This window comes from Kogia breviceps, chromosome 1 (assembly GCF_026419965.1).
Source record: "Kogia breviceps isolate mKogBre1 chromosome 1, mKogBre1 haplotype 1, whole genome shotgun sequence".
Lineage (NCBI taxonomy): Eukaryota > Metazoa > Chordata > Mammalia > Artiodactyla > Physeteridae > Kogia > Kogia breviceps.
In genome coordinates this window covers 58599176-58625622 of record NC_081310.1, presented here as the reverse complement: position 1 = coordinate 58625622, position 26447 = coordinate 58599176, and the positions used below count along the sequence as shown (strand labels likewise).

The 26447-nt window shown below is 49.6% G+C and overlaps 1 protein-coding gene across 1 annotated transcript; it reads right to left on the bottom strand.

The window, feature by feature from the left end:
- Positions 1-3387: 3387 nt before the first annotated feature.
- LOC131755237 (ATP-binding cassette sub-family C member 6-like) lies at positions 3388-17702 on the bottom strand. The gene is made up of 5 exons (XM_059061674.1): positions 17622-17702; positions 14671-14798; positions 9030-9233; positions 6306-6483; positions 3388-3585 (listed from the first exon to the last, which is right to left on the bottom strand). The coding sequence occupies exons 1-5, from the start codon at positions 17700-17702 to the stop codon at positions 3388-3390; spliced, it is 789 nt and encodes a 262-aa protein (XP_058917657.1).
- Between the last annotated feature and the right edge of the window lie 8745 nt (positions 17703-26447).

The following is a 26447-nucleotide window of genomic DNA, read 5'->3' as shown; positions in this document are numbered from 1 at the left end:
AACCCGTATCCCCTGCATCGGCAGGCGGACTCTCAACCACTGCGCCACCAGGGAAGCCCAGGTTTGGCATCTTTAAATTACATTTATTTAAGGTAAAGTACAAGAACGCTGGTTTGGTTATTAGGAAAAGAAGGAACGATATGCCTACTTTCCAGGTAAGAACACTGAGGTTCAGAGAAGGTAACCTGCTCCAGTCGCACATGGGATCTTTGCAGAACAGTCATCCACCAGCCCACTTCTTTACGCAAAGCCCTGTCCGGGGCACGGGAAGGAGGCAAGCAAACAAGCCTGAGATAGGACCGGCACAAGAACCCGAGGCACCAGCATTCTTACCATCATGTTCCAAAACTACAGAGATGAGCATCAATTTTACTAGACTGAGCGGAGGGAGGGGTGGGGGCTGGGAGCCGGTTATCGGACTTCAGTGAGCTCACAGCTCTTAGCTGGCCTTCTCTCGAGAGCATCCAGACCACCCCTGAGCTGTGTCTGGCTCCCTGGCTTCTACCTCTAGCCTCTGGCATGACCCGCGCTGCAGCCGTAAACAGGCTCCCACCTGGAATTCCAGCGTCCACTCCTGGAACACCCAGCGTCCAGTCCTCCTGCAGCCACTAATTAAACTTTGGAATGCCCTACTCAGAAGGGTTTCTCCATACCAAATCTGATGGTGGTTCCTCTTCTTGGTGATTAAGAAATTCAGAGGGAGAAGGCTCAGGACGATAGCGATGGCGGCGAGGGCCGAGGGTCCTAGAAGCTTGAGACAAAGGGCAGGATGTCACGAGACAATTCCAGAAGCCCAGCTGTCATTACGGGGGTGGGGGGAGGCTCAGACTTGGGCCCTAAGGCAGGGAGGTGTCAGAGAGTCCAATGAGGGCAGCTACCAGGTTATAGAGACCAGGACTCATGGGCTCCTCAGATGGAAATACCTGTGGAAGATGGAGTCCATCTTCGTTAGGGATGGGAGAGAGGGGGAGTGATGCACCTCACAAAATGGAATGGGGGCAGGGTCACAGTCAAGACGGGTCATGCACGTAGATGGGCAGCGCCTGGCTAGAACGGTGAAGACAGACTCTGGAATCGGGATCTGGGTTCAAACGCTGACTTTACACACACTGGTGTGGCCTTGGGCAAGTTACTGACCCTCCCTAAGCTGCAGTTGCTCACATTAAATGGAAATGGAGCTATTCCCACTCTGCCTGTAGTGAGTGCTGGTGTCATACAATCAATGATTATCCCCTGACAAGGGTTGCCAGATTTAGCAAATAAATATATTAAACTGCCTGCCCAGTGACATTTTCATTTCAGATAAACAGCAAATAAGTTTTTAGTATAAGTATATCCCATGTCATGTTTGGGATATACTTATAATAAAAATTCTTCTGTTTATCTGAAATTCATCTTTAACTGGACATCCTGTATTTTGTCTGGCAGCCCTACCCCCCAGCTCTGTGACTTGGGACAGTTATCTTCCCTCCCTCTTTCATTTCTCTATCTGGAAAATGTGGAGGTGGAGAGTAGGGTAAATGATTTTTAAGTGGCTGTAATGTGAGATTCCTCCTGAGGTCATTTGGGTCCATTCTCTAGACGAGCCCCACCCCACTCTTCAGTCTGTGGGCCTCATTTTCAGCTCTCAGCCCCTAAGAATGTTTAGTTTCTAATCTTGACACCCTAGCAAGCCAGTGTTTCATTTATGCCGCAACTGCGCCTCCCAGTGCCCAAATGGACAGGTGCCCAGAAGGCAAACACCTGCCTACAGCCGGGGCTGGGAGAATAGTCGAAGGAATGTGAACAGAAGATTAAATACACTCTCTCTGGCAAAAATGCTACAAATGCTAACTGTAGCAACCCCAATTCCTACCGCTCCCCCTTTACCAGGGTCTCATGGTGACTTTCTGATGTTAGGACCACCTGCCAAGAGTCAGGGAAAGTGATGGGTGTGTTGTCTGCAGTTTCACTTGAGTCACGGGTCGGCCTGTTTAACTGCCCTGCATTTTCCCCAGTGTCCTTCCTCCCTTTCTCTCTAATAATAACAGCCAACAGTTATGCACTTGCTGAGCACCCTCTGTATGCTAGGTCCTAGACTGCAAGGTAGCAAGTCCAAAAGTGTCCAGGCCCCAAGCCCTTATTGTGGGGACACTGGGGCAGTAGCAGAGGTACAATAATGATGATAACACACAGCTGGTATTCTGGAGCATTCCACACTCACTCACAATCAATATGCCGTTGATACACTCACCCAGGGGCCTGTGAAACACAGCACATGGGCCAGATCTCTCCACCTGTTTATATGCCGACCTCAAGCCATACAAAGATTGTTTATCGTTCTTACATTTTAAAATGATTGAAGAAAATCAAACGAAGATGATTTCATGATATGTGTAAATTACATGAAATTCAAACTTCAGCGTCCATAAGCAATTTTATTGGAACACCACCAGGCCTGTTTGATTAGTATTGCCTGTGGCTGCTTGTGCACTAGAAGGGAAGAGTTAAATAGTTTTGAGAGAGACCCTATGGCCCCTAACGTCTAAAATATCTACAATCTGCTCCTTTACAGAAAAGTCTGTGAGCCTGGAACCAGCCCTCATGGAGCAGAGCTGAAGAAGATCTTCAAATGAACTGCCCCACCCCCATGCATAACCAACAAGACAATTAAACACCTATAGGGTATAGCTGTGTCCCAGATGCTATCTAAGTGCTTCACAGGTATTAGCTCATTTAATTCCTCAGCAACTCAAGGGCTGGGGCACTTCAGTTAATTACAGTCCTCACTTTGCCAATGAGGAAATGACGCACGGAGAGGCTAAGTTACTTACTGGAAGGTTTTACAACTAGCAAGTGCTGAAAGCAGGTTTCGAACCCAGGCAGTCCCACTACAAAGTCTGTGATTTTAATTAAAAAGAAAAAAGAAAATCCTGCACCACAAAACAGATATAAGAAAGTTAGAAAAAGTTCTGATTTTTTTTTTTTTTTTTGGCCTGGTTGGCGACTTAATGCTTTTTGAAAACCAAGTAGTAAATTCTTTCCCCTAAATTTTCTTTCCCTTTTTTTTGTTGTTGGTAGTGGTGGTGGTGATGGTGCCCTACCATTACTGGTAACTTCAAAACATGCCTAATCTGCTCACTTGTTACCCCGATATCACACCCAAAAAGTGCCAATGTCATCACCATCATCATCATACAGATGAGGAAACTGAGGCCCTGAGAGGTGAGCATCCAGCCCAAGGTGAAGTGAAGGTCATCCTCGTCTAAGTCTTTGCCCATTACATCAGCCCGCAGTGTGCAGATGGAGATAGGATTGAGGAGGAGGAGCCGGAGGAGGAGAGGAAGGAGGAGGAGGAGGAGGAGGGGGAGGACGAGGAGGAGGAGGGGGAGGGGGGGTGAGGAAGATTCAACTCAAATCCCAGCTCTCTCTGCCCCAGAACACCTGCCAGAGGTAGAGAAAGCAGATGATGATCCAGATGAGCGGCAGCCACAGCCCGTTGAGGTAGGTGATGCTCTCAGTCAGCCGCTGCACATCCACAGACACCAGGTTGACCACGTCCCCCACTGCGCTGGCCTTTCTGGAGCTGCTGGACAGAGCCAGGACCTGGGAGGGGCAGAAGATGGAGACCTGAGTCAGGAGGGAGGGAAGGAGGGGGTGAGGGGCAGTTAGGGAGGACCACGAGGGAGGAAGGGCCCAGGAGGGAGGGAGGCCCATGGCTTGGACCGAGCAAGAGAACAGCCACCCAGCAGGCCGGGGTCTAAGCTGTGCTGCCCCTGCTGGCTGAGGCAGATTTCTTTACCATCTGAGCCTCAGTTCACTCACCTGCAAAGTGGGCTAATAAAATCTCCTCAGCTAACCTCCCATTGTGAGACTCCAGGGAGAAGACAAAAATGAAAATACCCTGAAACCCCTAAAGCACTGGACTAATAACAATTAATAACATACTACTAGCGAGTGGTGAAAGCAATAGTTGATAATGGTGATAATGCTGATAATGGTGGTCATCTGCTGAGCGCTACAGCCTAGGCACTGTGCTCAATAAATTAACAGTTTCACCATTTTCCGTGATGGGGCACATCAGACAACTGTATGGAGCGGGTACTGCCATATTTCATTCAATCTAAAACACTGTGGATAAAGTACTCTCTACTTTTGTATCACTATGGGAAAAAACATCAATGCCAACTAAATTAAAACATCTTGATTTCAGAAGTTAAAAAGAGAAAAAAAAGTGAGACTAGAATCAGTGAGATGCAGAATTATTAACCCCATTTCACAGCTAAGGAAACTGAGGCACAGAGAAATTGACCAATTTGCCCAAAGCCAGAGGGCTCCTAAGTGACTGGGCCAGGATTGGAATCCAGGATGACAGAGGCACGACATGGGCTAGACAGGGTGTTAGACTGACCCCTGCAGGCATTCAGTGTGCCTCTCAGACACCAAGCTGGTTTTCTGGCAGCCCCAAATTTGCCCTAACTCTGGGGTCACAGTGGACCCCTTCCAACCTGTTGAATGCTACGTTCTACTTGCAGTCCCCTCTCTCTCTCTGCTGAGTGTGTCAGGGAAGAAGTGAGGGGGTGAAGTGGTGAGCTGGCAATGATTGAGTGTAGAAATCTGAAAAAAAAATCTTCAAATCTTTACCGAGCACCTGCTCTGGGCCTCACTCTGAGGTGAGTACTGTGATCAAGAGGCAGGGCACTTGCTCTCTTCGGAGTGGAGTTTGAGCTGGGGGACAAAATTAAATAAAGATTTACATAGTTCATCCTTTAATAGTAATTATGATGAGTGCCATGAAGAAGTGTTTTCAAATATAGGTTTTTATCATTATTCAGGCACGGCAAGCCCACAGATCAGAGAAGACTGCCCTTGACAAGAGGGTTTATTATACTCACAGATCTCAAGAGGAGGGGGCACCCCACGCTATGAGGGGGCCACTGGGGAAGCACCAGGATGCTGCAGGGTTGGGGGGACCACAGGCAAGAGCTTGTTGTGGTTTTCATGGGAAGGTCAGGCAGGGTAAGCAGGTTTAGGATTGGCTAGTTTGAATAATTCCACCGGGCTCTAGGCATAGGAGCTGGGCCTCATTGTCTGGTACCCTGCCCCGGGGCGATTAAGGCAGGGGATAGTGGCCTAGAGTGTTAGGGCCCAAAAAGGAGGCAGTTGGGGTGTGAGCTCTGGATTGGTTGGCTTGCATGTGAAAGAGATGCTTTCAGATGAGTCTCTTAGCATCTCTGGGAACTGGCTGATCCTGGGAGGGACAGAGGGGCAGTCCCTCCAGGGTCAGCAAGACCCCAGATGTCAAAGCACCAGATACAGAAAGTAAGAAGACACAGTTAAAACAGAAGCAGCCCAGAGGGCAGAGTGGAGGGGTATGACCTCATCAGGTGATGAAGGCGGCTGCCCCAAGGGTGGGGATGGGAAGAGCAAAGCCTTCGGGTCATCTTCCTGCAGCCTCAGCTCCATGTGTGGACTCCCGAGACCGGACAGGCCACACCAGCTCCAGTGTGCTCAGGGGGATGTGGCCTGAAATTCAGGAGCTACACGGCCACCCAGGAGCTGATCCCTTTGCCCCCTTCTTTCCCAAGTGACAGCTCAGGTGTGAGAGAAAGGGGCTTACACAGGACTGCCTTGCTCAGATGCTCCAGACCCCAGAGGGGCCAACATCTCTTAGAGCAGCAGCCTCACAGGTTTCGGTTCCAAGGTCCCCCAAGGGGACAAGAATCACTGCAGAGAGAAGCCCAAGCCCAATGCTATGGCTTCCCTCCGGGTATCATAGTTCATTGGCAGAACTTTCAGCCCAGATGCAATTTACCAAGGGGTCAGGGGTCATTTTAATTGTAAGCAGTGTTACCGGGTAAAATAGCTGACAGTCCACCTTTATCCAGTTTCCACACAGCCCGTAGGTTAGCCCTTTATTTATCCTCAGGGGGGTGAGTGTTCACTACATGAAGAGTTGTGGAAAGGGTGCCCAGGCAGTGGGAACAGCAAGTGCAAAGGCCCTGAGGTGGGAGATTGTTTGGCGTGCTTGAGGAACTGAAAGAAGACCTGTGGGGCCGGAGGAAAGTGAAAGAAGTGTGAAGGAAGTGTGTGATGTAATCAGCTAGAAGAGGTGCCAGGGTCAGATCACGCAAGCCTTACAGAAATAGCCAAGAAGGTGAGGGTGTGGTGTGGGCAAACATGAGTAAAGTGATGAATGAGTGTGGTTTTAGGCACTGATGACAGTAACGGTTCAGGAACATTCCACTTCTTGGCTGGAACATTTGTCTGTGAATTGGGACAGGATGGAGAGAGAGGAAAGGCCACGCCTCTCCCCCGGGGCTCACCTTTCTGTACACCAGGCCCATGATGGCCATTCGCAGCCTCATCTGTAGCACCTTGAGTCTGTACATGTGCTGCTGCTCGAACAGTGTTTGCAGGCAGGCAGAGAGGAACATCAGCATGGCGAGAAGACAGCCCTTCCAGGCCGGGGTCTTGGGGTCACCAATAAACTCCAGGAAGAGGCTGGTGAGAAAGGGCACCCATGGCTATTGCCTCTGCCTAAGCCTGGCCAGGTCTGGAGGACCAGACAGTATGGGGTTCTTTTTTGTTTTCTACAAAAATGGTTGCAATCATTTCCCCCACTGTCCACACTCATTTTCAGCGTGACTTGCGTCTCCACCAATCAACAGGTGAAGTTTTTACTGCCACCTGTTATGGGCTGAACTGTGTCGTCACAAAATTTATATGTTAAAGTCCAAACCCCCAGTACCTCAGAATACGACTGTGTATTTGAAAATAGGACCTTTAAAGAGGTGATTCAGTTAAAATGAGGCCGTTAGGATGGGCCTTAATCCAATACAACTGGTGTCCCTGTAAGAAGAGGAAATTTGGACACATAAGGAGACACCAGGGGTGCATGTGCTCAGAGGAAAAACCACGTGAGGACACAGCGACAAGGCAGCTGTCTGGGCAAGGAGAGAGCCCTCAGAAGAAACAACACTGATCTTGGACATCTAGCCTCCAGTAACGTGAGGACAAAAACTTCTGTTGTTTAAATGGGACCTAATTAAACTTAAAATCTTTTGCACAGCAAAGGAAACCATAAACACAACGAAAAGACAACCTACAGAATGGGAGAAAATATTTGCAAACGATGTGACCGAGAAGGGATTAATCTCCAAAACATACAAACAGCTCATACAGCTCAATATCAAAAAAACAACCCAATTGAAAAATGGGCAGAGACCTAAATAGACATTTCTTCAAAGAAGACATACAGATGGCCAAAACGCACATGAAAAGATGCTCAATATCGCTAATTATTAGAGGACTGCAAATCAAAACTGTAATGAGGTATCACCTCACACCGGTCAGAATAGCCATCATCAGAAAGTCTACAAATAATAAATGCTGGAGAGGGTGTGGAGAAAAGGGAACCCTCCTACACTGTTGGTGGAAATGTAAATTGGGGCAGCCACTATGGAGAACAGTATACGGAGGTTCCTTAAACAACTAAAAATGGAGTTGACCTATGATCCAGCAATCCCACTCCTGGGCATATATCTGGAGAAAACTCTAGTTTGAAAAGAAACATGCATCCCAGTGTTTACTGCAGTTCTATTTACAATAATAGCCAAGACATGGAAGCAACCTCCAGGTCCACTGAATGGATAAAGAAGATGTGGTATAGGTATACAATGGAATATTACTCAGCCATAAAAAAGAATGAAATAGTGCCATTTGCAGCAACATGGATGGACCTAGATATTATCATACTAAATGAAGTAAGTCAGAGAAAGACAAATATCATATGATGTCACTTATATGTGAAATCTAAAAAAAATGATACAAATGAACTTATATACAAAACAGAAATAGACCCATAGACATAGAAGAGAAACTCATGGTTACCAAAGAGAAAAGGGGTGGGGATAAATTAGGAGTTTGGGATTAACATATATACACTACTATTATAAAATAGATAACCAACAAGGACCTACTGTATAGCACAGGGAACTTTACTCAATATTTTGTAATAAGCTATAAGGGAAAAGAACCTGAAAAAGAATATATTGACATATGTACGTACAATATAACTGAATCGCTTTGCTGTATACCTGAAACTGACACAACATTGTAAATCAACTGTACTTCAATTAAAAAAGAAAAGAAAGAACAGTAGAAAAGATAAGCACCAGAAAAAAATTTCTGTTGTTTAAAGTCACCCAGTTTGTAGTGCTTTGTTATGGCAGCCCTAACACACTAACATGCCACCTCTTGAATCTGGGCTGGCTGTGCAACCAGCTTTGGCCTCACGAGAAAATGCAACTTTTGCTTTGTCTTGGAATCCTGCCAAATGGCCCTGTGAACAAGCCGGATTTAGCCTTTTGAGGATGAGAGACCACCGAAGCAGAGACAAGATATCCCAGCTGGGACTGTCTTGGACCAGCCAGTCCCCAGCCAGCCCCACAGGTGACTGCAGACAGATGAGTGAACCCAGCCAAGAAAAGAAGAATCACCCAGCTGAAGCCAGCTTGAATTGCTGACCCACAGGATCATGAGCTAAAGAAGTGGCTTTAAGTCCCTCACTTTTTTTTTTTTTTTTTTTTTTGAGATATGCAGGCCTCTCACTGCTGTGGCCTCTCCCGTTGCAGAGCACAGGCTCCGGACGCGCAGGCTCAGTGGCCACGGCTCACGGGCCCAGCCGCTCCGCGGCATGTGGGATCTTCCCGGACCGGGGCACGAACCCGTGTCCCCTGCATCGGCAGGCGGACTCTCAACCACTGCGCCACCAGGGAAGCCCTAAGCCCCTCACTTTTGAGGGGCTTTGTTGTATAGCAAAAGCAAACGGATAGAGTCAGGCTAGAATTCACTCGTTTTCCCTCCCCAAGGTCACTCACTTTCTTGTTTAAGTGGTCCTTCCTGAGTATCCTTTTCACCCACCCTCAGTGCCCTGAGCACCAGAGGTCTAGGCAGAGGCAGGAGGAGGGCTGAAGGTCCCCTGGTCCTGGAAGGACGCCGTTAATGGGACCACCAGCCTCAGCGAGGCACCCAAGGCCTGGACCCACCTGAGGAGCTTGGGCACCGTGAACCTGAAGACATCACTGATGATGAGGCTGAGGGTCCCCAGGAGGAAGGTGGAGCGGCCCACCTGCCAGATGGCCCTCAGCAGTGGGCCCCTCTTGCCCCCTTGTTGCTGCAGGAGGGTCTCCGTCTCTGGGGTCTCCGCACCGTGGTTTCCTTTCCTTTTAAATGTTGTCGCCTTGGTGTGCCTTAGGGGAGAGGAGAAATCAGCTCTGGGTCCTTGTAAAAGATTGAATGTTTGGGTCTCCCCCCCCACCCCCCCCACCCCCCCCCACCACCACCCAAATTCATGTGGAAACTAATCGCCAGTGTGATGGTATTAGGAGGTGAGACCTTTGTGAGGTGATTAGGTCATGCAGGTGCAGCCCTCAGGAATGGGATTAGTGCTCCTATCAGAAAAACCCTGGAGAAGTGCCCTCAGGTGTAACCCCATTTCATACATGAGGAAACTGAGGTTCAGAAGGTCAACTTGTCCAAGGGCACACAGCTGAGAAGTGTAAGAACTGGGATTTGATCCCAACCTTCAGAGCCCAGAACTTTTTGATCCCTTACGCAGCCCTCCCCTTCTTCCACAACCAGCCAGCCCTGAGGTAGTTTAGAACTGGTTCAGAATGGGTTTAGAATCACAGATGAGGTCTGTGGGCCTGGCACACCTGGTCTGAGTGAAACCACAGATGGAAGCTCAGGCAGCCATGATGCCTAAGATCCCTCCCTGGCCCATGATCATCATCAGAGGCCACAGGGAGAGGAAGGGGGAAGGAGGGAGGGGAGGAAGCCAGAGGGCCTTTCTGGAAGCAGGCTGGTTCTAGGCCATAGGGAGAGGCTGGCAGTGATGCAGCTACTGACAGTGCAGTTGCTGTGTGGCCTTGGGCAGGCTGCTCCCCTCTCTGTCTTCATATGCAAAAGGATGGGGCTGGCCCCACTCTCTGAGTCCCTTCCAGCTCTGACAACTTACAGGGTTATCAGAATTTCAGTGCTGTTTTCAGAGCTGGGACCCAGGGCCAGGCACTGGGATCAGCCCTTTACACACACAAGCTCATCAACTCCTCTCAACCTCCCTGCCCCATGGGTGTCATGGGGTCCCCATTTTACCTTGGAGGAGACTGAGGCTCTGAGAGGTGTGACAGGTGCCCGAGGTCACACATAGAGGATGGAGCAGGGATTTAAGCCCAGATCTTGACTCACGATTCACAGACAGCCTCTTTGTGAGCCCCACGCCCCCCACCCAAAAATTAAAAAGAAAGGAAAAAGGAAAAAAAAAACCCTTGATGAGTGCAGGTACCCAGACCCTAATTAACAAGGTCAAGGTCTTGCCCCTCACCCCTTGACCCGGCTTGTTGTTTAGTTTGGCATCTCTGGAGAGTTGTGACTTGGCCTCCATCGTGAGCTGGGCATGCCTGCCGCTCACGTCTTGCTATTTGGGTCTTGAATGCCAAAAGGATGCTACCTTCTTATAAAGGCTACCCCTGACCACCCCTCCCCATCGTATCACACCATTTAATTCATTGCCTTCATAGCCATGTTCACTGTCTCCAACTCTCTCCTTTTCTTATCTGTTCTGTTAGACCTCCAGGTGGGTGGACTTTTTTTTTTTTCTTCTCCCATAAAACCCTTCAATGGTTTTATAAAAACTCTCCATTCCTAGACACAGTCTTGCACGGCCTGGCCCCTGCCCACCGCCCCACTTCATCCTGGTCCTCTCTGGTTTTCTTTTTTCTTTCTCTGTTTTTAAATTTATCTATTTATTTATTTATTTTTGGCTGCGTTGTCTTCATTGCGGTGCGCAGGCTTCTCATGGCGGTGGCTTCTCTTGTTGCGGAGCACGGGCTCTAGGTGCACGGGCTTCAGAAGTTGTGGCACTCGGGCTCGGCAGTTGTAGCACACAGGCTTAGTTGCTCTGCGGCACGTGGGATCTTCCCAGACCAGGGCTCGAACCCGTGTCCCCTGCATTGGCGGGCGGATTCTTAACCACTGCACCACCAGGGAAGTCCCTCTCTGGTTTTCTTTCAGCTCCTTGACACATCCACAACTTACCTTTCTCAGGACTTCAGCACAGACTCTCCATGGTCTGGAATGTCTCTGCCCCGCTCTTCCCAAGGCTTGACTTCAATTTCAACATCACCTCCTCAAAGACACTTTCCCTGCAGCCTACAACTAAAGGAGCTCTGGTCCTCTATCCCAGTCCCTTGTTTTTTGTCCCAGCATTTACTTCAACTTGCAATTATCTGTCTTCTCCACCAAAAAGCAGCTTTCTGGAACAAGAGGCCACGGCTGTCTTGTTTACTGCTGTATCCCCAGCATCAGAACAGGGCCTGGCACAGATCAGGCACTGAATCAAGCACTCACTACCTGGGAATAGACTGAACTTTTCAAGATCTCCTCGTGACACTGGACTTAACCTGTTGGTTGCTTTCACTAGGACCAGGTGCAACTAGTCTCTTGGCCCAGTTTAAACAGATACAAGTTTCCTGTTGTCCAGCAAAGCAAACCGCCTAGTCCCACTCCACCTGAACTAGCTGAAGGATCGGTGGTGTGCCTGGGCCTCCTTTTTCAGAGAGGTGGGTTGAGACCCCGGAAGTCAGCCTTTTTACCCCCAAGGCCCAGCCAGCAGTGTGAATACCCCTCCACCACAAGCCAGACGTCCAGTCCCTCCCTCCCTTCCCCTCAAGAATCCTCTCAGCATCTCCTCAGGATGGAGGGGAGGGACAAATCTCAGCAGGCAGTCCAAAGGAAAAGTGGTATTTTTAGCACAAGAGGCTATAAGGAACCAGTCTTTACCACCCGGTTTGCTAAGAAATAAGCAAATGTTAACTTTCTACCCCTGTCTTGAAGCCTACCCCCACCCCCCAGCCTCCCCTTCCGGGATTTGCAATTCAGCCATTTTTCTAACCCTGCGCTCACCTCTCTCCCTTGTCACCTCCGTAGCCCTGAGATGTGGCCTCTCCTTGGCACCCACAATTTGCCCGGGGTCGGTCCGGGTCGGAGGCAAGGCCAGCGCGGCGTCCGCACCGTGCCTCGATGCCCGATGTTGGGTGCTGGTCCTGACTCAGCTGCTGCTGCACACCCACTGGGCTGGGCAAGTGCCAACCAGGGCCAACCCCGCCGCCCCGCCCCGCCCCGCCCCCGCCGCCTCCGGCCCCGCCTAAAGTGGGACCCAGGTGGGTAGGCTTCCTGCTTGTATTTTCTTTTTACTCGTATTTCCCCCAGCACCGAGTTCAGCACCTGAATGCATAAGTGGCTCAATAAATACTTGTCCAGTGAATGGGAAAAAACAGAGGGAGTGATGTGTGCAAAGGGCCTACTGCTTGCTATTAATAAAGATTTGTGGAAGGAAGCAAAGGAAGGAAGGAAATGATTTGGTTTGGTTGATAGAACCTGGCCTTTGAGCAGGAAAACCGAGGTCCAAATGCCCTTCCCTCTGAGCCTCGGTGTTCCCATCCATAAAATGGGGTGGGTGAAGAGGCCACTGTGAAAGCCTCTTTCCCGCTGGATGTTTTGCTCTGTTCTGTTCTAGCTGCTCACACCAAAATTCTGAGTCACTGTGTTCAGCCTGCAGGCTTGGGAACAAACTTCTTCCTTTCTAGCTGGTCTCACTTTCCATCAGGGAAGGTCTCTAGACTGGTGGCTGGTCTTTGGTCTGTGGCCCCAAAGCCATTTAGTGCAGGACCCAAAAATGACCACAGGCCAAGGCAGGGGGCGTGAGTGAGTGGCCAGGTGCAAGCTGGGGGATATCAAAGGGAGTGGTGGCGACTGCAGCTCACATGCCCTGTTCAATGGGGAAGCTGCTACCCAGATCCACCCTCCTGTTGCCATGCAGGGATGTGGCCCAGTACTGCCATTCTACTTTAAGAGAGGCCAAAATTCCACATTTTCCTGTGACATCTCCAACATTTTAAATGTTGGTGACTTCTCCAAAAACAAAACAAAGAAAAAAACCTTAAACAACAAGACACCATGCTGGCCAAACACACCTGTGACCCTGACTTGGCCAGCAGACAGATTGGTCTGTGACCTCTTAAGATGACATCTTCTCCCTTCCCCCAAAGGCTGCAAAATAGTTTAGAAATAAAACCAAAGTTCTCTTGGTGTGTATTGAGTCAGCTTAGAAAATGCCTGAACCAGATCTCTCTACAACCCTGCCATCCTCCTCTCTTTCTGTCAGTTGTTCACGGATTCTCAAACTGTTCTGGAGAGTGTTTCTATGTGCTAGCTCTAACACTGGGTGACTATCATTCCCAGGCTGGCAGGGGAGGCCAGAGCTGGGAGAGGGTGGACAAGACCTCCAGGGTCCTTTCGAATTGATTCTGCCACTCAAAAGTCACTTCAGCTGTACTTAAACTCACCGTACAGCAAGATATGCCCGGGGTGAGAGCGAGAGCTGCTCTTTTGATTTGCTCATATTACTTACCCCTTTTGCAAAACATACTCCCTTCCTTTGGGGAACAGCTCTTCCCCTCCCTGTGTGGCTCTGAAGGGACCACCAATTATGGGGCCTGCTCTCCAGCCATGGGATTGGCCCCTGAGAGGCACAGGATTCAAGCCAGCTAATAAAAGGCCTTCCTTGGGATTGTCTATGTGGATGGTAGTAGGGGTTGCTGAGTTGGCATGATACAGGACAGGCGTTTATAGAGAGACCAGTGCCCAGACAACAGCTGAGCTGAGAGATGGAGGGAGAGAATTTGGACGTCATTCAAGTCCTCGATCCAGCCACACCTGAGGCCACACCTACCTTCTCAGCTATGGGAGCCAGCAGACTCGGTCTCTCTCTGGCTCCTTCTAATTTGTGGGATTTAGCCACCTATAACAATCACCACAAAATAATAGAGTATGCAGGGGAACCCTGTAACTTTCCACAGGGCTACTTTTGTCTGTGCCCTGAAACACCTGGCCCCGGGGAGGTCAAGCGACTTGTCCAAGGTCATCAACTACTCGATGGCAGGGCTATGTTTAACCCGGGTTTAATTAATCCTCTTAGAGAGCTTATTTCTCTAGACCAAAGTTTCACAAACCAGGTTCCTCAGGCTCTGAGCACTTCACAGAAGTTTCCAGAGATGCCAGAGAGGGCAAGAGTGAGGCAAGTGGGCAGGACTAGAAAGAGATTGAAATCCTCTGGATAACTGATATTGCTGGAAATTTTACCATTTTTAAGAAATTCGCTAAGTTCTTTTCTATAAATCTATTTTTTTTCTCATCTCACACAAGCTATGAGGAGCTAGGGCTAATGGCATTCCCCCCCCCCACCCCTTGAACAGATAAGAAAACTAAAAGCCAGGAAACTAATCACTCAGGTTAAGTAGTAAGTGAGTAGTTGCCTGCATGTTATGGACCATACCTACCTCTCCACCCCCAGTCTTAAAATAGTCCTTCTGTTCCCTGCCTCCATCCCACCATCCGAGCTTCCTTCTGGGAGCCTGGAGAGGTTCCCCCTCTGTCAATATCCTTTTGGAACCTGCAAAGCATCTGGGAGGAAAAGCATCTTGAGCCCGACCTGCTAATGCTTAGTGAGGTCAGCTGACAGGGAGGGGACTGTGGCGGTGGAGCCTGGAGTAGGGGCGTGGTTGTATTTGGGGTCCAGTGATTTGCTGACCCAGCTTTGGGCTGAGCGCCCATCTTCCACACACTCACCGCTGGGCTGCGCTGCGGTTCCTTGTCCATTCCTTTTCAAGCTGGGAAACAAGTTCTGAGGAGTTTTCTCTCCCAAGCGACCAGAGGTCTTTTGGTCCCAGCGGCTTCCATCCAGTAGACCCTCCAAACTAACCTGTAAAAGAGGATCACCAGAGCAAGCTCCTCTCCTGTGTCCATCCCTGAAGGGTCTTGGCTTGGTAGCTGTGTGACCCTAGTAAGTCACTTCACCTCTCTGCACCTCTGCTGGCCCCTCGGCACAAGGAAAGCAATTTACCTAACTGCGCTAACACTGGAGGGCACTTCTTGGTCTACAAAGAACATCTCATTTAATTCTCATGTGAGCCTATACAGTAGATTACTATTGATCCAGTTTACAGAAAAGAAAGAAAACAGTGGCTCAGAGAGATTAAGTGACTTAACCAAAGGGTGACATGTGACAGGGGAAATAAACCTCCCTAGGAGTCAGAAGTCCAGAGTTGAAGAAAACTATTACTGTGGAGGAAACCTGAACTCCTTCCTCCCTCAGCTTTAAATGTACCCATTCTCCTCCTCAGTCACTGCGCCAGCCACCTGGCCTCGGGACCTTTGCACATGCACGTCACTCTGCTTAAAACTTTTTCCCTGCCATTTCTTACTTGTCCTTCACCTCTAGCCTACATGTGATTTCCTTAAGAGCCCACTTGATGACCCCCCCACACCCAAGTCCAGTTAGATTCTCCCATTGCAAGATCCTCTAGTTTCCTGAGCTTTTTCTTTATAATGCTTGCTGCAATTATCATTATTTAATTTTTCAGTCTGATTATTTATTTAGTCTTTCTCCTCCACTGGACAGTGAGCTCCACAGGGGCAAAGAAAGTACTTGCCTTGATTCTCCCTCTTCTGGATCCTCACATCCTGGCTCGGGGCACAGGATTTGTCAAATAAAAATCACTACTTTTCAGCCCTGTGACCTTGGGCAAGTCACTCACTGCCCAGCAATGGACCTCAATTTTCTCACCTTAAAATAATAGCGTTTCCCAGTGCTTGGGACTGGTATATGAGATGACTGTAGTGGGTGCATTGTTGGAAGAGGTCACCGAGAGGATGTGACCACTTGTGGACCTGTGACCTGGACCCAGGCAATCTGAGGCTCCTCCCTCCCCTGTCCTTGGAATGTACATTCCACCCACTGTTCTCACACTAGGAGCTACTTCAAGGATGCAGCAGTTAAGTGTTATACCATCTGGACGGCGTATATGTGTCTGAACCCTGTTAAGGCCTCTCTGTAAACTGTTGAGATTCTGGTGGGCAAGTGCAGAGATCTACTCATATTGCGGCACTCAAGACAAGCCTCATATGTAAGTTCTCTTGCGCGTTAACCCTGCCTCCTACCAGTCTGGAGTGGCTGCCTCTTTCTTCCGTCTCTCCAAGCCTACCGTCTATTGGGGCCAGTTTTCAAACCAACACGCACGCACAAGAAATTAACGACTGCAGACTTCCACAGCAGGAGTGTTCTTATCTTTTTAGGTCTCTTTCTTCTCCTGACACCAAGGAGAAGGTCTTGTTTGGAGCTGGTCTTGAGCTCCTCTTTGAGACTTTCCAGTTCCCTTTTCTAATGCAGAGCAAACTCAGGCAAGCAACAGTTTGGATCCAGAAATTATTCACAGTACTTGGTTTTCACTAAAATTATTTCTGGTGTTCTACATGGCAAGGGATTCTAGATTTTTCTGAGTTTGGTAGCAATAGAAAGTTTCCTTTGTTATTTTATGTTATTTTATTTTTTTGCGGTACGCGGGCCTCTCAGTGTTGTGGGGAAATAAACGCCTTTGCCTTAACGATGGTGGGGGAGAGAGTGAGTTTGGGGTGCGAGGTCTAGGAGGGGCAGGACAGTCAGGAAAGGAGTCTTCGAAGAAAGCAGGCCTTCACGGGGTCATTGAGAAGGTTGGGTTTGGTGGGTAGATGGAAACTGAGCTGTCACACACAGCCATGGCTCCACCTGGGCAAGGAAGAGGCTCTGAGGAGGAAATCTGAGTGTGTGAGGGGTATGTGAGGGCAGAGAGACAACTTCAGCTGGGTTCCTGAGTCCCAGAGGAATCCAGGTGGCAGAAGGAGGGTGGGCTCCCCTTCTCCCCTCTCTCACTCCTCTTTGGCTGTGCAGGGTCGCCTCAGGCCTGGTGATGTGAGCACGGGGATCAATCCCTCCTCCCATGGAGCTCCTGGTAAGAGACTTTGTGATGGTCCCTCAGGAGGCTACTGAGTGGGCCTGATAAGCGGCGGGCCGGGGGGCGGGGTGTAAAGAAGATGATTAAAGTTGCATAGTGATTCGATTTGAATATTCTAGTCAGGAGGTTTATTGATAAGAGAATGTTTCTTTTTAAATGATGTGACCACCACCACTGTTGAGTTTCTCCGCCAAGGTTGAGTGTGCACCGTGAGGAAAGATACTAAATATCTGAAGCGTCTAAATTGTAGTGGATGTAGCAAAGGACATCTGACGTGCCCTAAGCTGACGGTCCCCACCCCCGTGGGCCCCCAAGAAGAGGGAACCTCGTCTGTCCCTAAGTGTAAGCATGAATCGAACCCTGAAGCCTCCCGCAAAGAGGTCACTTAGCACCAATTAAAATCCAGGCCAGGGCTTCCCTGGTGGCGCAGTGGTTGAGAATCCGCCTGCCGATGCAGGGGACACGGGTTCGTGCCCCGGTCCGGGAAGATCCCACATGCTGCGGGGCAGCTGGGCCCGTGAGCCATGGCCGCTGAGCCTGTGCGTCCGGAGCCTGTGCTCCGCAACGGGAGACGCCACAATGGTGGAAGGCCCGCGTACCACCAAAAAAAAAAAAAAAAAAAAAAAAAAAATCCAGGCCATTACCTCAGCAGACTCCGTGGCTTCATCCTCTCCAGAAGAAGGAACAGCCGGCACAGGAGTCTCAAGGCTGACTAGACTGGCACCAGGACCCAATTTCACTTCAACGAACATCGCAGGAGGCCGGCGCCGACTGGACCAACCGCCCACGCACACGGCTTGCGCCCTTGTGGGCAGCGGTGACTGTGCGCATGCGTGACTTTTTTTTTTTTTTTTTCTCCTCCCATAAAACCCTTCAATGGTTTAATAAAAACTCTCCATTCCTAGACACAGTCTTGCATGGCCTGGCCCCTGCCCACCTCCCCACTTCATCCTGGTCCTCTCTGGTTTTCTTTTTTCTTTCTCTGTTTTTAAATTTATTTATTTATTTATTTTTGGCTGCGTTGTCTTCGTTGCGGTGCGCAGGCTTCTCATTGCGGTGGCTTCTCTTGTTGCGGAGCACGGGCTCTAGGAGCACGGGCTTCAGAAGTTGGGGCACTCGGGCTCGGTAGTTGTGGCACACAGGCTTAGTTGCTCTGCGGCATGTGGGATCTTCCCAGACCAGGGCTCGAACCCGTGTCCCCTGCATTGGCGGGCGGATTCTTAACCACTGCACCACCAGGGAAGTCCCTCTCTGGTTTTCTTTCAGCTCCTTGACACATCCACAACTTACCTTTCTCAGGACTTCAGCACAGACTCTCCATGGTCTGGAATGTCTCTGCCCCGCTCTTCCCAAGGCTTGACTTCAATTTCAACATCACCTCCTCAAAGACACTTTCCCTGCAGCCTACAACTAAAGGAGCTCTGGTCCTCTATCCCAGTCCCTTGTTTTTTGTCCCAGCATTTACTTCAACTTGCAATTATCTGTCTTCTCCACCAAAAAGCAGCTTTCTGGAACAAGAGGCCACGGCTGTCTTGTTTACTGCTGTATCCCCAGCATCAGAACAGGGCCTGGCACAGATCAGGCACTGAATCAAGCACTCACTACCTGGGAATAGACTGAACTTTTCAAGATCTCCTCGTGACACTGGACTTAACCTGTTGGTTGCTTTCACTAGGACCAGGTGCAACTAGTCTCTTGGCCCAGTTTAAACAGATACAAGTTTCCTGTTGTCCAGCAAAGCAAACCGCCTAGTCCCACTCCACCTGAACTAGCTGAAGGATCGGTGGTGTGCCTGGGCCTCCTTTTTCAGAGAGGTGGGTTGAGACCCCGGAAGTCAGCCTTTTTACCCCCAAGGCCCAGCCAGCAGTGTGAATACCCCTCCACCACAAGCCAGACGTCCAGTCCCTCCCTCCCTTCCCCTCAAGAATCCTCTCAGCATCTCCTCAGGATGGAGGGGAGGGACAAATCTCAGCAGGCAGTCCAAAGGAAAAGTGGTATTTTTAGCACAAGAGGCTATAAGGAACCAGTCTTTACCACCCGGTTTGCTAAGAAATAAGCAAATGTTAACTTTCTACCCCTGTCTTGAAGCCTACCCCCACCCCCCAGCCTCCCCTTCCGGGATTTGCAATTCAGCCATTTTTCTAACCCTGCGCTCACCTCTCTCCCTTGTCACCTCCGTAGCCCTGAGATGTGGCCTCTCCTTGGCACCCACAATTTGCCCGGGGTCGGTCCGGGTCGGAGGCAAGGCCAGCGCGGCGTCCTCACCGTGCCTCGATGCCCGATGTTGGGTGCTGGTCCTGACTCAGCTGCTGCTGCACACCCACTGGGCTGGGCAAGTGCCAACCAGGGCCAACCCCGCCGCCCCGCCCCGCCCCGCCCCCGCCGCCTCCGGCCCCGCCTAAAGTGGGACCCAGGTGGGTAGGCTTCCTGCTTGTATTTTCTTTTTACTCGTATTTCCCCCAGCACCGAGTTCAGCACCTGAATGCATAAGTGGCTCAATAAATACTTGTCCAGTGAATGGGAAAAAACAGAGGGAGTGATGTGTGCAAAGGGCCTACTGCTTGCTATTAATAAAGATTTGTGGAAGGAAGCAAAGGAAGGAAGGAAATGATTTGGTTTGGTTGATAGAACCTGGCCTTTGAGCAGGAAAACCGAGGTCCAAATGCCCTTCCCTCTGAGCCTCGGTGTTCCCATCCATAAAATGGGGTGGGTGAAGAGGCCACTGTGAAAGCCTCTTTCCCGCTGGATGTTTTGCTCTGTTCTGTTCTAGCTGCTCACACCAAAATTCTGAGTCACTGTGTTCAGCCTGCAGGCTTGGGAACAAACTTCTTCCTTTCTAGCTGGTCTCACTTTCCATCAGGGAAGGTCTCTAGACTGGTGGCTGGTCTTTGGTCTGTGGCCCCAAAGCCATTTAGTGCAGGACCCAAAAATGACCACAGGCCAAGGCAGGGGGCGTGAGTGAGTGGCCAGGTGCAAGCTGGGGGATATCAAAGGGAGTGGTGGCGACTGCAGCTCACATGCCCTGTTCAATGGGGAAGCTGCTACCCAGATCCACCCTCCTGTTGCCATGCAGGGATGTGGCCCAGTACTGCCATTCTACTTTAAGAGAGGCCAAAATTCCACATTTTCCTGTGACATCTCCAACATTTTAAATGTTGGTGACTTCTCCAAAAACAAAACAAAGAAAAAAACCTTAAACAACAAGACACCATGCTGGCCAAACACACCTGTGACCCTGACTTGGCCAGCAGACAGATTGGTCTGTGACCTCTTAAGATGACATCTTCTCCCTTCCCCCAAAGGCTGCAAAATAGTTTAGAAATAAAACCAAAGTTCTCTTGGTGTGTATTGAGTCAGCTTAGAAAATGCCTGAACCAGATCTCTCTACAACCCTGCCATCCTCCTCTCTTTCTGTCAGTTGTTCACGGATTCTCAAACTGTTCTGGAGAGTGTTTCTATGTGCTAGCTCTAACACTGGGTGACTATCATTCCCAGGCTGGCAGGGGAGGCCAGAGCTGGGAGAGGGTGGACAAGACCTCCAGGGTCCTTTGGAATTAATTCTGCCACTCAAAAGTCACTTCAGCTGTACTTAAACTCACCGTACAGCAAGATATGCCCGGGGTGAGAGCGAGAGCTGCTCTTTTGATTTGCTCATATTACTTACCCCTTTTGCAAAACATACTCCCTTCCTTTGGGGAACAGCTCTTCCCCTCCCTGTGTGGCTCTGAAGGGACCACCAATTATGGGGCCTGCTCTCCAGCCATGGGATTGGCCCCTGAGAGGCACAGGATTCAAGCCAGCTAATAAAAGGCCTTCCTTGGGATTGTCTATGTGGATGGTAGTAGGGGTTGCTGAGTTGGCATGATACAGGACAGGCGTTTATAGAGAGACCAGTGCCCAGACAACAGCTGAGCTGAGAGATGGAGGGAGAGAATTTGGACGTCATTCAAGTCCTCGATCCAGCCACACCTGAGGCCACACCTACCTTCTCAGCTATGGGAGCCAGCAGACTCGGTCTCTCTCTGGCTCCTTCTAATTTGTGGGATTTAGCCACCTATAACAATCACCACAAAATAATAGAGTATGCAGGGGAACCCTGTAACTTTCCACAGGGCTACTTTTGTCTGTGCCCTGAAACACCTGGCCCCGGGGAGGTCAAGCGACTTGTCCAAGGTCATCAACTACTCGATGGCAGGGCTATGTTTAACCCGGGTTTAATTAATCCTCTTAGAGAGCTTATTTCTCTAGACCAAAGTTTCACAAACCAGGTTCCTCAGGCTCTGAGCACTTCACAGAAGTTTCCAGAGATGCCAGAGAGGGCAAGAGTGAGGCAAGTGGGCAGGACTAGAAAGAGATTGAAATCCTCTGGATAACTGATATTGCTGGAAATTTTACCATTTTTAAGAAATTCGCTAAGTTCTTTTCTATAAATCTATTTTTTTTCTCATCTCACACAAGCTATGAGGAGCTAGGGCTAATGGCATCCCCCCCCCCCCGACCCCTTGAACAGATAAGAAAACTAAAAGCCAGGAAACTAATCACTCAGGTCAAGTAGTAAGTGAGTAGTTGCCTGCATGTTATGGACCATACCTACCTCTCCACCCCCAGTCTTAAAATAGTCCTTCTGTTCCCTGCCTCCATCCCACCATCCGAGCTTCCTTCTGGGAGCCTGGAGAGGTTCCCCCTCTGTCAATATCCTTTTGGAACCTGCAAAGCATCTGGGAGGAAAAGCATCTTGAGCCCGACCTGCTAATGCTTAGTGAGGTCAGCTGACAGGGAGGGGACTGTGGCGGTGGAGCCTGGAGTAGGGGCGTGGTTGTATTTGGGGTCCAGTGATTTGCTGACCCAGCTTTGGGCTGAGCGCCCATCTTCCACACACTCACCGCTGGGCTGCGCTGCGGTTCCTTGTCCATTCCTTTTCAAGCTGGGAAACAAGTTCTTCTGAGGAGTTTTCTCTCCCAAGCGACCAGAGGTCTTTTGGTCCCAGCGGCTTCCATCCACTGGCCCCTCCAAACTAACCTGTAAAAGAGGATCACCAGAGCAAGCTCCTCTCCTGTGTCCATCCCTGAAGGGTCTTGGCTTGGTAGCTGTGTGACCCTAGTAAGTCACTTCACCTCTCTGCACCTCTGCTGGCCCCTCGGCACAAGGAAAGCAATTTACCTAACTGCGCTAACACTGGAGGGCACTTCTTGGTCTACAAAGAACATCTCATTTAATTCTCATGTGAGCCTATACAGTAGATTACTATTGATCCATTTTACAGAAAAGAAAGAAAACAGAGGCTCAGAGAGATTAAGTGACTTAACCAAAGGGTGACGTGTGACAGGGGAAATAAACCTCCCTAGGAGTCAGAAGTCCAGAGTTGAAGAAAACTATTGCTGTGGAGGAAACCTGAACTCCTTCCTCCCTCAGCTTTAAATGTACCCATTCTCCTCCTCCGTCACTGCGCCAGCCACCTGGCCTCGGGACCTTTGCACATGCACGTCACTCTGCTTAAAACATTTTCCCTGCCACTTCTTACTTGTCCTTCACCTCCTCTAGCCTACATGTGATTTCCTTAAGAGCCCACTTGATGACCCCCCCACACCCAAGTCCAGGTAGATTCTCCCATTTCAAGATCCTCTAGTTTCCTGAGCTTTTTCTTTATAATGCTTGCTGCAATTATCATTATTTAATTTTTCAGTCTGATTATTTATTTAGTCTTTCTCCTCCACTGGACAGTAAGCTCCATAGGGGCAAAGAAAGTACTTGCCTTCATTCTCCCTCTTCTGGATCCTCACATCCTGGCTCGGGGCACAGGATTTGTCAAATAAAAGTCACTACTTTTCAGCCCTGTGACCTTGGGCAAGTCACTGCCCAGCAATGGACCTCAATTTTCTCACCTTAAAATAATAGCGTTTCCCAGTGCTTGGGACTGGTATATGAGATGACTGTAGTGGGTGCATTGTTGGAAGAGGTCACCGAGAGGATGTGACCACTTGTGGACCTGTGACCTGGACCCAGGCAATCTGAGGCTCCTCCCTCCCCTGTCCTTGCAATGTACATTCCACCCACTGTTCTCACACTAGGAGCTACTTCAAGGATGCAGCAGTTAAGTGTTATACCATCTGGACGGTGTATATGTGTCTGAACCCTGTTAAGGCCTCTCTGTAAACTGTTGAGATTCTGGTGGGCAAGTGCAGAGATCTACTCATATTGCGGCACTCAAGACAAGCCTCATATGTAAGTTCTCTTGCACGTTAACCCTGCCTCCTACCAGTCTGGAGTGGCTGCCTATTTCTTCCGTCTCTCCAAGCCTGCCATCTATTGGGGCCAGTTTTCAAACCAACACGCACGCACAAGAAATTAACGACTGCAGACTTCCACAGCAGGAGTGTTCTTATCTTTTTAGGTCTCTTTCTTCTCCTGACACCAAAGAGAAGGTCTTGTTTGGAGCTGGTCTTGAGCTCCTCTTTGAGACTTTCCAGTTCCCTTTTCTAATGCAGAGCAAACTCAGGCAAGCAACAGTTTGGATCCAGAAATTATTCACAGTACTTGGTTTTCACTAAAATTATTTCTGGTGTTCTACATGGCAAAGGATTCTAGATTTTTCTGAGTTTGGTAGCGATAGAAAGTTTCCTTTTTTATTTTATTTTATTTTATTTTTTTGCAGTACGCGGGCCTCTCAGTGTTGTGGGGAAATAAACGCCTTTGCCTTAACGATGGTGGGGGAGAGAGTGAGTTTGGGGTGCGAGGTCTAGGAGGGGCAGGACAGTCTGGAAAGGAGTCTTCGAAGAAAGCAGGACTTCACGGGGTCATTGAGAAGGTTGGGTTTGGTGGGTAGATGGAAACTGAGCTGTCACACACAGCCATGGCTCCACCTGGGCAAGGCTGTGCTGTGCTCCGCAACAGGAGACGCCACAATGGTGGAAGGCCCGCGTACCACCAAAAAAAAAAAAAAAAAACTCCAGGCCATTACCTCAGCAGACTCCGTGGCTTCATCCTCTCCAGAAGAAGGAACAGCCGGCACAGGAGTCTCAAGGCTGACTAGACTGGCACCAGGACCCAATTTCACTTCAACGAACATCGCAGGAGGCCGGCGCCGACTGGACCAACCGCCCACGCACACGGTTTCCGCCGTTCTGGGCAGCGGTGACTGTGCGCACGCGCATCACTGGCTGTCCGCCCTCTTTTTTCTTTTTTTCTTTTTGCGGTACGCGGGCCTCTCACTGTTGTGGCCTCTCCCTGAGCCTCTCTCCTGAGTCTGGCTCCGGATGCGCAGGCTCAGACGCCATGGCTCACGGGCCCAGCCGCTCCGCGGCATGTGGGATCTTCCCGGACCGGGGCACGAACCCGTGTCCCCTGCATCGGCAGGCGGACTCTCAACCACTGTGCCACCAGGGAAGGCCCTGTCCGCACTCTTGCCCCATCCTTTCCTCCATCCCAGACCCAGGTCCCTGCATTCAGGGCTGATGAAACAGGGCTGTGTAAACTTGTATTCATGTCATTTTAATTGAAGGTCCTACAGATGACCAGAAATTTTGCCTCAATTCAATAGAACTTGTAAAATGCAAGACCACCTGCTTCTATCCTCCTAACCAACTCAACCCATCGCCAAGTCACTGGAGATGTAACCTGGGCCCGTCCGGAGCCTCTGCTCCTATCAATGTCTTACCTGGGTGGGGTGGGGGAGGGCAGTGGCGGGGGTTGGGGGCATGGGGCTGCAGAAAAGACCCAAGGGAGAAGCAGCTGCAGTTAAGGCCCTGAGATCAAACTCCTCCCCAGCCCAGCCTCCTCAGAGACGATGTTCCTTCTAATGTTTATTGTTTGTTTTAACCATATTCTAATTCCTTGAAGTTGCGAACAGCTAACCACACTGTCAACTTGGCTGACATAAACAGATATTAGTGTTGTAAATAAATTGAACTTACCCAACAGTTAATAAGATTTGCAAAATGATATGGAGCATATAGTCATTACTTTGTTTCCTGGTAATTAATCATGGTGGAAATAAATAAGGCCAACCACTGCTTCCCAAGGACTGCATCTCCCAAGCCACAGGCTTCATAGAGGCTTTTCTAATTCCTGGATATTAGCTGTGCTGTCTGGCTTTGTGTTGTCTGTGCAGCTTCCAACTCCTCTTTCCTATTGGATGAGAATCTCCCATTGGATAAGGTCTTGGTAGGTGCCTACTTGGGAGACTAAACAGGCCAGGTGCTCCTCTCTGCACCCAGCTATCCAAGTCATACACCTGAACCCCAGCCTGATTCAATACACTACTTCTGCCAAGACTTGTCTTGAACAAGTGATGCAAGGCACAGAGGCACTAGAATTCTTTCCCAGTGATGAGGGGTCTGTACCAGGCCATTCTGGCTGAAAAGCATTTATTTCAAAAGCTCCTGCTGTTTTCTGCCTATTTCCTCCAGGCCCCACCCTATATTTTCTTCCCAATAAATTCCCTTTTTGGCTACAACAGCCAGACACTGTTTCTTTCTCCTGAAAGAAACAGTGTAACCCACCAAACAGCTGCTCCAAACCTTTCTTGCTAACAGAATCCCAAGTTTTCAATTGTTCGTACATCCATCAGGCCCAGGTAGATGTATCATGATTGGTCCGTCCCATCCCTTTGTCCAGTGATTGGTTGAAGATTAGACCTGTGACCCAGTTCTGACCAGAGACCCAGAAAGAAGCTACTAGAGCTCTGAGAAAGCTTTTCCTCACTGATTTCACCCTTACCCATTTTCTTCCTACTTGAGAAGCTGCTACATGAGAATGGAAGCTTGGAGCCACTGCAGCCATCTTGCCGCCATGAGGGAAGACCGCGGCAGCCGTGAAGAAGGCAGAGAGAGAAGGTGGAAGGGCCTGAGTCCTTGATGATCTCTCAGAGATTCCACACCAATCCTGGCATCACCTGTCTCTGACCTGCAGGTTTGCTGTGATTAATCAGCCCGATCATTTAGTTCTTTATTCCAAGTGTTTTGTTATTTGCAGCTGAAACATCCTGATATACTGATTCATTAAATTTCACTGTTTTCCAAAATAATTACTCACACATTGTTGGAGCTAGAAGAGAAGCTGGCAGATCAACTAGCTTTGAGTCACTTTGTGATAGAAGAACCTGAGGCAGATGTAGAGACAAACCAAAAGGAGAAGCCTGGCCTCCTGGGTCTTGCCCCATAGCAGATTCCCCAACACCCTGAGGAGACTGAGCATCCTGGGCAGGGCAATGGTGAGGAACCAGGGCTCAGAGCCTGGATCCTGGCATCTGAGAGTCATGGGCAAAGGGGCGCAAAAGAAGGGCAGAGTGGACTAAGCTTGAGCAGGCTGTGGCCAGAGACACCTGAAACACCAGAGCCTGAGGAAGGGCAAGATGTGTGTCCAGCTCTTTCTGTCAGGGTTCATACACACACACACACACACACACACACACACACACTCACACACACACACTCACAGGCACCCATGCACACACACACTCACAGGCACCCATGCATACACACACACAGAGGCACCCATGCATACAAAATACACACAAACTTTCACAGGCACCCATACACACACACTCACAGGCACCCACACATACACACACACATACAC